The 11880-nt window shown below is 34.2% G+C and overlaps 1 protein-coding gene across 1 annotated transcript; it reads left to right on the top strand.

The window, feature by feature from the left end:
- The first annotated feature begins 1589 nt into the window (after positions 1 to 1589).
- Positions 1590 to 3027, top strand: LOC139509606 (uncharacterized). Its single transcript, XM_071296212.1, has 2 exons — positions 1590 to 2151; positions 2420 to 3027. The coding sequence occupies exons 1-2, from the start codon at positions 1590 to 1592 to the stop codon at positions 3025 to 3027; spliced, it is 1170 nt and encodes a 389-aa protein (XP_071152313.1).
- Positions 3028 to 11880: the final 8853 nt, after the last annotated feature.

The raw sequence follows: 11880 nt of genomic DNA on the forward strand, positions 1-11880 counted from the left end.
CAAACCACAAGAGCAAAGTGCCTCGTAAACTAATGTAAGGCCTCTTACTGCACGGTTAAACTGTTTCCCGCATAACATCTGATCCACAGTTGCAGCAGCATACACAGATGAATCAACTAACAAATCACGAAGACCACCATCGCCCCATAATTTACCAATTGCAGCAATAAAACACGATAATGTGTGAAATCCACCCATTCGTAAGACATGGCAGTCAAATGTTGTTGGCAAAGCCCACTTTACTTGCTGAGCAATTGCATACAGTTGTTGGTCAAATGTCTGGATAGCATGATCTTGTCCTATAGACTTGGTCATGTCCAAGCATTTTTTCATGGTAGTAAATACTGTAGACATATCACTTGGCTTTGAGTCAATTATGGGTGGGTATGAAACAACTGAATATTCTGTCCTAACTTCTGAAAGAGTGCTATTGTACCCACTCCAGAAAGGAAGCTGGGGAGTCTCAGAAGGCAATGCAAAAGGTAATTCAAGTACACCTCTAGACAAAGATCTCAATAGCACCCATAACATATCATGTGAATTTGTTCTATTTGTGGCGCAAAGGGAAATTTTTCCATATGCATTAGGAACTCGGGGTGGTTCTGTTCTATTTTTTGGTTTATGGAAAATAGCACAATTCATCATGGACATGGCATCCTCGGTCAGTGTCAACGATCTCTCATTACCACGTTTTATCTTAACTGGTTCAATGGACGATTCTTTGGAATTACTGACTTGGAAAACGGCCCGTGCCATTGAATGAAATGTGTTTTTTCCATCTATTGTTTCTGTATTTAAATCCAATGTTATCGGCACCTTCTTGAACAAGACCTCCACCATTTGCAACATGAGTGTTCAGGACTGAGTTCATTAGACGTTCGCGGTACCGCTATGTATGTATAGTAACGTCATGCTACTTATGACGTTGAGATTTATGTGCAAATGGAGTTTAGAATCAATACAAGTAAAACCAGCTAGTATTTCTTATTTGTGCCTAAAAAGTCTGATTATACCACTCTAAGATATTGGTGCCGTAGGGACCAAGATGAGTTCCAAACTACGTTCTATACGTGCAGGACACAGAAGCGTTATTTCCCGACTTTTGAAGAAATTTGAGGACATCCGAGACGACGGAGATGAGCCGTGAACACTGAGGAGTTAACTAAAATTGTGAACAATCTGTTGAAGAAACAAGAGACACTACAACAACTTAATGAGGACATTCTAGAAAATCTTGATGAAGGAGAAGTAGAAGCCGAGATCGTCGATTCAGATGAGTATGCTTACACATTAGATGGAAAAATAACGCAAATACAAAAGCTCATTCTTGTCAATACATCCACACTCAGTACAAATGCAAAAGATTTTGTCAGTTATAGCGACCCTTCACATCCGCCTCTGCTCAACCCGCCTCTGCTCAGCCCGCTCATGCTCAACCCGCTCATGATCAACCCGAGATATACAATAAACAGAATACATGTAATTCAAACTTCCGTGTACCGGAAACTCAGTTTTCACGTAGTAACACTAGATTAAATGAGTACAACAAGTTGCCCAAATTGAATCTTCCTACCTTTGATGGTAATATTATGCAGTGGCAGTCATTTTGGGATTCATACGAGACATCCGTTCACGAAAGCACTACTCTTAGAAACGTTCAGAAATTTAATTATTTGAAGTCACTACTCCATGATGAGGCATTGAAAACCGTCACAGGGTTTGCGCTTACACATGCAAATTATGAGAAAGCTATTTCTTTACTGCAAGAAAGATATGGACAATCGCATGTAATAAGACAGAAGTATATGCAAGCACTAGTTGATATACCAGCCCCTAAATACACGATATCTAGCATGAAAAACTACTACGATGAAATTGAGATACACATTAGAGGATTGGAGTCATTAGGTCAAAGTGAAGACACATATGGAGCGTTTTTAGTGCCCATTATTATGAACAAACTACCCGGTGAAATCCGCAGAAATCTTGCCAGACAATATAGATCTACAGATTTACAACTGAATGAATTACGCCGTGGAATTTTCGATGAACTTTATATTATGGATGCAGGCAAAACTTCAGAACAGTTAGAACACCCTACAGCTACCGCCGCCTTTCTGACAAATACAAATTATAGTAATCGAAATAGAGGTAACAAGAATACAAACGCAACTAACACTAAACCCAAGCCACTCTGTGCGTACTGTAAGGAGCCACACTCGTCTGTTAATTGCACTAAAGTATCTGATTACAATGGCCGGATGTCAATCGTGAAACAAGATCGTTTATGCTTTAACTGTCTAGGACACCATAGCTTGTCCGCATGTAAATCTACAAAAACTTGCAACAAGTGTCACAAACGTCATCACCAGCATTTGCAAAGACAATGTTAAAACAAATGAAGACAACAAACCAACAGGGGATATAACCGTAGGCACAATTCAACACAACGCGGAGGAACCAGACACTGTTTTACACTCGCAATCGACAGATCGTGTACTTTTGAAGACAGCAATTAACCCAGTAAGTGCAGAACATGAAATACTTGATGCAAAAATATTGTTTGACGAAGGCGCACAGCGCTCATTTATCACAGAGGAATTAGCCGAAAAATTGAAACTCAAACCTACTGGAACTGAAAGCGTTAACCTATCCGGATTTGGAGACAATGCAAATAGTACTAAAATTCGCCATTTGAGTACAGGATTGGTATATCTCATAACTACAGAGGGTAAACTTCCGATTCGAGTCTTGATCGTTCCAGAGATCGCAGTACCGATGAGAACCTATGTACGCCAAGCAGCAAAACTTACATATTTGTCAGGAATCGAATTAGCTCACCCAGTAACAGCAGATGAAAACTTTGAAATTTCTATTCTAATTGGAGCTGATTACTTCTGGTCAATTGTTCAGAATGATATTATCCGAGGCGAAGGACCGACAGCTGTTCAATCAAAAATCGGATACCTGTTGTCTGGAACGCTACATTCACACAACTCTGACACAGATGGATACAAGAGAGCTTAAATGATGAACGTGATGATCGCAACAAAAACCGATGAGTACGACTTGGAGAAATTTTGGAAAATAGAGTCACTGGCTACCGAGAAAATTGACACTTCAAAGTTAGAAGAACAGATGGATATTCAAAAGACTTATGAAGAGAAACAAATTCGTTACCATGACAACAGATATTTTGTAACGTTACCATGGAAAGAGGATCACCCTACGTTACCGACAAATAAAGCCATTGCACAACGAAGGACGGAAAGTGTAGTAAGAAGACTTAGCAAAGAACCCAAACTACTGGAAAAATATGGAGAAATAATGGCTGAGCAGGAGAAAAGGGGCTTCATAGAGAAAGTAGATATTACTAATGAGGCCGATGAAAAGAGCAAAATACACTATATTCCGCATCATGCTGTGAGAAAAGATTCAACAACAACACCAATCAGGGTCGTATTCGATTGCAGTTGTAAAGCAACACCAGAATCGTCTAGTCTTAATGATTGTTTGATGACTACTCCACCCAATTTAAATGACTTAGTCGGCATTCTTTTAAGATTTCGTTTACACCAATTTGCCGTTACTACTGATGTAGAGAAGGCGTTCTTGAACGTGGGACTAGAGACACAGGATAGAGATGTCACACGTTTCTTTTGGTTGAATGAAATGTGTTTTTTCCATCTATTGTTTCTGTATTTAAATCAATGTTATCGGCACCTTCTTGAACAAGACCTCCACCATTTGCAACATGAGAAACATTATAAGGAACGTACACACCATCTTGGATTCGCTCAATTTCATGATTGGCAACACTTGTTAGATACCTTCGAACTTCACTATACGAAGCACAAAATCCATTGGCGTTCAATGTTTCAACAAGGTGTTTCGAACCAAACTCATGATACACTTGTAAGGCCAATCCTAAATGAAAAGGAGTAAAACTGTTTTTGGCCACAGAAACAATAGACTCAACAATTGCAAAGCATTTACGCAATTTATCGGGTGCCACTTCTTGTGAATATGCTTGGTTGTATGCAATATCATCAAGTAACCATGAAATAAATTTCAATAAAGACGAAGGCATTGACTGGATTGAAGAAGGAAGAGACAATTCATCCGAAGTTGGGTACTCGTCTGTGGAAATCTGTAGAGTTTCGATGTCTTTCCTTAATATACTTGCGGCGGAATGCAATATCTGTTCGTTATTTGTGTCTATTGAAGTTGACATTGATGCCTGCATTTCTGAGATTTTGAGGTCAGTTTTTAATTGATTAGCAGCTGATATGGCATCTCCAATAGTTATGTTGCTACTGAATATGATGTTAGACTTACCCTGACCCTGTTGTGTTTGTATGACAACTGAGTTCCTATAAAAATCAATGAGTTTAGACTGCAACTTCCAAGTAGAATATTTTAGATTAGAATCAGGAGGAAGGAAAGATCTGTATTTATCAAGTAACGTTGTCATGAGGAATGCTTTTTTCTCCACCATTAAATCATTGTCAATAGCCAATATAAAATTAGTAAAAGCAGTATCGTGATGCGAGATTTCTGCTTCAACGGGTTCAGATTTTTGTATTTTCGTGTTTAGCAAACATTTTGTTATGCAACCAGAATGATAAAGTGCTTGAAGTTTAAAAGATTGATGGGAAATAATTTCAACTTTTAAATCATCGTCATTGCTTTGCGCCACGGATAAAACATTCTTAATACGCTCATCTGATTGAAACTTGCGTAGTTTTCGATCTTTCTTAAAGGTTTTCTTGCAACAAAAAATACAAGAGTTCCAGTCGAACGATTGAATTCTCGAACGCGTACAAACCCCGGAAACTGAGGGGCAACAGTCCGACAATTGTCTGTCGTCATTATATGTCAGACAAGCAGCTTCATCACTCTTAAAGGGGGAACAATTATGTTTACTTGTGTAACTTTTGTAGCAGGACCGATGGTAAAACTGCCTGCATTTCTTCAAATGCACAAGTATCAAATGAACCAAATTCATCTAGAACCCTGCTGTACACCTCATCCAATCTTTTATTCATTGTAGAAACAAAAGTCGACTTACCTATACTTGTGAATTGACTCAAACGTTCAGTCGATGGTTTTTGGCATATTAAACAATGCATAAAATTTGACGACTTTCGTCTTTTCTTAGGACTAGAAGGGGCAAGTTTCAACGGACTTGACGAATCGTACATGTCGCGGAATTTTAACTGAAACTATCCGTCAATGATTTAGTTTTTTACAGTAACAATTTTCTAACAAAATATATTTTTGATGTTTTACAACAAAGAAATAGAATATAAACATATACAAACAAACTATGTACTATATACTAGTGCACTTAATTGAAAATATGTGTATCTTATAGCGAAAAATGTAGCAATTTCATATATCAGTTGAGAGTAATTATTGACCATAAGGTTTAATAATACAAAAAACATGATGGAAGAGATTTGATCAAGTTCCGTGTTGAAATTTCAGTTTTTTAGTCTATTCTTTTTCCTTCGATATCTAAAGGCCTTTTCATATTTAGGCTCCTAAATTTTTATCAGTAACTTGTTTTATAAAGTACTTTATGGTTAAAATATTATTGGATAGTTTTCAAAACTACTATAAAGAAGAAACTAAAGTTTGTGTCTGAATTTGCAAATAAAATTACCTTAATTTTCAACAGTCAAAATTAAGTAAACTTATTAAATTAAAAGAAAATAAAATACTGAACATAATAGTTCGACATATGATAATAACTTAAGAAAAAAATATATCAATTAAATGTAAACAAATATGTTAAAATTTTCATTTTGAAAAAGGGGGGTTGAAACATTTCAATATACTACTAGTCATTCAAACGACTTTTTAGAAAAATGTGACCATACGAACTTCTGACGACAGGCCAAAACATAAAGAAAATACATTTGTCTTCAAGTTAAGACCATTTTTAGCCGTGTGTTATTCGGGGCGATTAAATCTAGACCACTTTTTACACTTCTGTCACCGCACTATTAGACACATTTCTCAATATTTCACAAACCGGTATAAGCTGCATTATTTTTAAAAAAAATCTCATCATGTAAATCCATCAATCCTGTAATAATACAAAACAATAAACGTTTTGAAACTTTTTAAATCAACATTTAAATATAAAATCAAATCTGATGCGAATGGAATATTATTTTTAGTTTTCTTATACATCCGGTACATGAGAGAATATAAACATAAGGAGATGTGGTATGATTGCCAATGATACAACTATCCACCAAAGCATTAATGAAGTGTATGTAATCATTTATAGACAATCATATGGTCTTCAACTGTGAGAAAATCCCATACCGTATAGTAAGCTATAAAATGCCCTAACATTAAAAATATGAAGGAAAACAAATTGAGAAATCAAACTGCACATATATAGACAAATTTATAACAATACAGTTATTGTAAATGTGCACACTTTTTGTTTATCTCCATGACAATTGTTATATCTATTTACTTTTTCATTTAATAGTTTCCTTCACATATTCATTTCCTCATTATGCATTCTTTCTTTCTCCGCTTTTTTCTTCTTTTCTTTTTTTTTTTTTTTTTTGTTCCTCCGTGTACTGTTTCCAAAAATCCACAACGTCAGATGGACGCTTCTTTTCATGTCAACTGCATCAATCTTTTTTTTTTGTAATTTATTTTTATTTCATCTGAAAATACACCAAGTATATATTGTGATACATAATTATATAATTAATTCATAATACATATAATGATATTAAATTTTTCAATAACAGTCTAAAATTAAAAAAGTTAGTTATGCTAATTGTTCTAAATTTTCTACTGGATCATACGCATCCTTTATCACTCTGGATTAGAATACCTGAATATGCTGATAAGGTTAATAATTGCATCAGCCTTCTCCTATAGCCACATGCATCACTGCCTATACAGTGATGTAAAACATGAGAGGTACCAGGAGAGGCCACCAGAGATCATTAACAGATAACATGTTGGACAACATGTTGGACAGAGTCACATAATAAATGTCAACCTAATTCAAATACAATCAAACAAAAACTAGTATATCAATATATATATATAACAATAGCAATAAACATAGATAGTACTTTTAAGATGCACACAAATCACTGTCCAGTTGTGATGTGCATCAACATATTATTAATTCTACATGAACTATTATAAAGCCTTAAGTAAGTACATAAATAGAAAGATCTCTCCTCACATGTGAACTAAGTGTTTAATTAATTCCCATTTACTATCAAATTTCTCTCTTGCTCTAGGGGATCTGTAAAAGGAGGTAGATATTTTTTCTATTTGGTAGGAATTTTTAAACATAGCTATGACACCTTTAAGAGTCGGTAATGAAGTATTAAAGCGACATGTATAAATATAATATTTAACCAGAATAGTGAATAAGTTTAGGGAAATATCCCAAGACTCTGACCCAAGAACAATATTTTCCACATTAAGAATTAAAGTTAAATTATTTTCAACTAGAAAAAGTGCTGCAATTTCTAACCACAAATTTCTAGCATACATTCCCAGAAAAGGTGACTTATAGTTTCTTTAGTTTCATTACAGAAACTACATAAGTTAGTTTCTTTTAACCCGTATTTCTGCAATAATGCATTTGTAGCGAGAGTTCTATGTCAAATCTTAAACTGGAACATACTAAATTTGTTTTTTAGTGCAACAAAAGGGTAAACTATAAATGAAATCCCAATTTTCTATATGAGTGCCTAGTTCCTTACACATTTTGTCTTCTTGTTTTGTAGGACGTTCTGTGTACATTGACAAGAATTTTTTATAATAGAACTGACATGACTTTTTATTGTTTTTTATAAATTCAAATTTATCGTTAGATATGTGAGTAATTTTCTCTGAAGTAGTGATTAAATTTTTCCAGTCTTTTGGTATCATATGCAGCGAAGAATGATATTCCAAGAAATTAATATTAAGATTATATTTTTCGCAGAATTCTTTTAAAGTAAAAAAAAAAAGTTTTCATCAAGTAAATCACCTATAAAGAAAACTCCTGATTCAACCCACCTCTGGGTAAAAGACAGTTTTATTATTAATTTTCAAACTCTTGTTTAGCCATATAGATTGTTTCATGATCCCTTCAGCAGTGCCATTAGTGACAGTGTTTAGGATATTCCAGTTTAGTAAAATATCTTTCCAGAAATTATTAAAATTTGACGAAATCTTTTGGATACCATCAGGGGTCAACAAACATATTTTGTCTGCTCCTAATCTGTTGTATTGATCTATTAACAATGTTTTCCATGGGGATATATTCAAGGGGTCTAAAAGTTTATTTATCCATGTCATCTTTAATGAATAACAAAAGGATCTTATATCTGGCATTTTCTACCCCCCACCCCCCATTTTCAAATAACCCTATCATAACTTTTCTTTTAATCTTGTCTGGTTTTCCTGACCTTAAGAAACTAAAAAAAATATTTTGAATTTCTTTTATTTTATCATCCGGAGGATTAAGCAAAACTGTCAATGATTGAATTAGAATAGGTAGAGCTAGTGATTTAATGACAGTGATCTTTCCCATATACGTTTAATCTCTATAAACCCAGGAATTGAGCAGGCTCTGTATTTTTTTTATTTTTTCTTCAAAATTTACAAGCGTTTTATTTTCGCTGAACAGATCAAATTTTAATCCTAAAAGTTTAAATTTCCCTGAATGATTCCAGTTCAAATTTCTTGTAGTTGTTAGTTTATCCCTTGAGTGAATCTTTGACCCAATCCATATGGCTTCCGTTTTATCAAAATTAGTCCTAAGTCCCGCACACTCAGAAAATTTTTCTAAAGTATATAAACATTTATCTAAAGATTTCTCATCCTCGTCTAATAAGAGACATGAGTCATCTGCATACTGACTTAGTAGATACCCAGAATCATTTATTTTCATACCATTTATATCTGGGTTATTTTTAAGTGCAGCACTCATAAGTTCTAAAGACAATATAAAGAGATATGGAGATAGAAGATCACCTTGTCTAACACCCCGACCAATATTAAAAAATTGAGAGCAATGTCCATTATTTATAATACAGCTCTGAGATTCTGAATATAAGGTCTTGACCCATCTTCAAAAAATAGGACCAAATCCTAGAAAAGACAAAGCCAAGTCTATAAATGACCACTCAAGAGTATCAAAAGCTTTCTCAAAGTCTGATGAAAGTAAAAGACCTGGTAGATTATCATCTTCTGCCTTTTCCATAATGTCAAAAATAAGCCTGGTACATTCTCCAATATACCTTCCCTTTATGAAACCTTGCTGTGTTTCACTAATTATATCCCCAAGAAAAGGTTTTATTCTATTTGCTAATGCAGCTGATGCAATTTTTGTATCAACATTTAATAAAGTGATAGGTCTCCAGTTTTTTAATTGAAATTTTGATTTACCCTGTTTTGGAATGCATGTTATTACCCCTTTTTCTGACTAACCGAAAAAGATCCAGTTTCTAAGCTATAATTAAAAGATTTTATAATAAACTCATGGAGGTCTATCCAAAAAAATATATAAAATTCTGTTGTAAATCCATCCATCCCTGGAGATTTGCCAAGCATTCATTAGTATTCAAATTACCCTCTGCCTGTAACCTCTGTTCACAGGGGCTTGTTACAATTGCCGGGTTTACTATCCATACGAACCCCTAAAAAAACACAAGGGAGGAAGCTCATTTGCGACAATGCTTCAAATTATTGCTGTAAAATTTTTCTAAGACTTTCACTTACTTTGTGACCTGGATAAATCTGTTCCCACTTGAATTATCTCTTCAATGACATATATCTATTACCTTAAGTAACCTCTATAACTATTGTAATCCTTAAAACAAACTCGACATTTCTGAAATAGAACGAATCGAGGCCCTAGATTTGAAAATGAAAGTACTAAAGCGACACCTACCGGAAAATATATTTTCGGTACTCTCGGGTGGTACCATAAATGTTATATTTTTCGGAAGTCTACTGTATTTTAGATTTCAATAATGTAAAAATTGGCGGGAATTATTAGGTACACACGGTCTTTCATCTTCATATTGTGGTAAACTCCCGAGAGAGCCAAAAATATATTTTCCGGTAGGTGTCGCTTTAGTACTTTCATTTTCAAATATAGGGCCTCGATTCGTTCTATTTCAGAAATGTCGAGTTTGTTTTAAGGATTACAATAGTTATAGAGGTTACTTAAGGTAATAAATATATGTCATTGAAGAGATAATTCAAGTGGGAACAGATTTATCCAGGTCACAAAGTAAGTGAAAGTCTTAGAAAAATTTTACAGCAATAATTTGAAGCATTGTCGCAAATGAGCTTCCTCCCTTGTGTTTTTTTAGGGGTTCGTATGGATAGTAAACCCGGCAATTGTAACAAGCCCCTGTGCTCTGTTCATCAGAAAGTTTGCGGATAAAAGGATTATTTTCATCAAAAAATAGATTTTTATGTTCTGGATGAAGGATAGGATTTGTTGAGGAGTACAGTTTTTCATAAAATGATTTTTGTTCTTCTAAAATTTCACTTTGGTTGAAAATTTCCTCCCCATTATCATTAATTAATTTTGGAATTATCTTTTCATTCTGCTACCCATCATCAATCTTTGTTTTATTAGATATAAGATGTGGTATGAGTGCCAATTAGACTACACATTTTTTAAGATTTTCGTACCTGATGTAGTGGTTTGTTCTATTGAAGGATTTCCACCGAGCATTTCCTTCAGTTCTTGCTGGAAAGCACATAACTTCTTATCAGAACCAGATCGGTTGTTGAGATGTCTTTTTCTTTTCAGGGCTGTTATCAATGTCTTTTGTTTCCCCTTCACCTGTTCCAAAGTAAACTTGTATCCATGAGATTGTAGTTCTTCCGCTTTGCACAACCACATTTTATTTAAATATACAACTTTTAACCTTGAAATATATTTTCTCTTATCTTTCTTGTCTTAAAAAAAGAGAAATAATAATAAAGGAGATTTAGTTTATCTTTGTCAAGTGAGATGCATAAATGATGTTTCTAGTAAAATGTAGAAGTTTATATAACGCATCTTTTATTAGGATCATTCTGGAAAGTTCCAATCATTCTGTAATTGTTCCAGTGATTTCTAAACTGCACAGTTCTAAGATTATTATGTAAACAACTATCAGGCCACACAACACAAATCAGGCCAACATAAATAAATACAATATCATAACACATGTATTGAGTAACTTTCTCAAAATACAGATATTATTATGCAAAGCAGTAAAACTTACCATGTCGACAAATAAGATCTCGCTCATTTTGGAGTTCATGCGGTTCCCAAAGGTTTTGTTTTTCGATTTGATTTAAATTTTTAGAAGTTTAACGTAATTTGATCATATGGAAACAACGGTCGCTCTTATTTTATGTCTTCATAGTGTTAGGTGTTTTGTCCTTTTAAGCTATTTTGTTATTGCAGTGATTTGAGAAAAAGAGGGAGTGCAATCATTAAACACATATATATATATTCGTTTGTCCAAAGAAGGGGAATCAATAGTTGTGTTCATCTTAATTCAAGTCGTATTATAATTTATCTTTGATTTAAGCAATCGTTCCCCTATTATTCGTAGAACGAAGTTTATTCGTAGGACGAAGCTTTTTCCTGGAAAAAATACCGATTGTTGTGACCAAGTTTTTTCCTTGAAAAACCATTGGACAATATACTGACCTAGCCAACCAACAATTAGCTTCCAATTCAGGTAATAGAATTTTTATATGTTGTAGGTTGTATATGTAATTTAACCACATAATTGAATTGAATACCTACAAGAGCAGTCCCAATGAAGAGGTTGTTAAAAATCCCTCTCCATATGTACTGTTTGATTACCTTGGGTAAGGATT

The sequence above is a fragment of the Mytilus edulis genome, unplaced genomic scaffold (assembly GCF_963676685.1).
Source record: "Mytilus edulis unplaced genomic scaffold, xbMytEdul2.2 SCAFFOLD_443, whole genome shotgun sequence".
In the NCBI taxonomy this organism is placed as follows: Eukaryota; Metazoa; Mollusca; class Bivalvia; order Mytilida; family Mytilidae; genus Mytilus; species Mytilus edulis.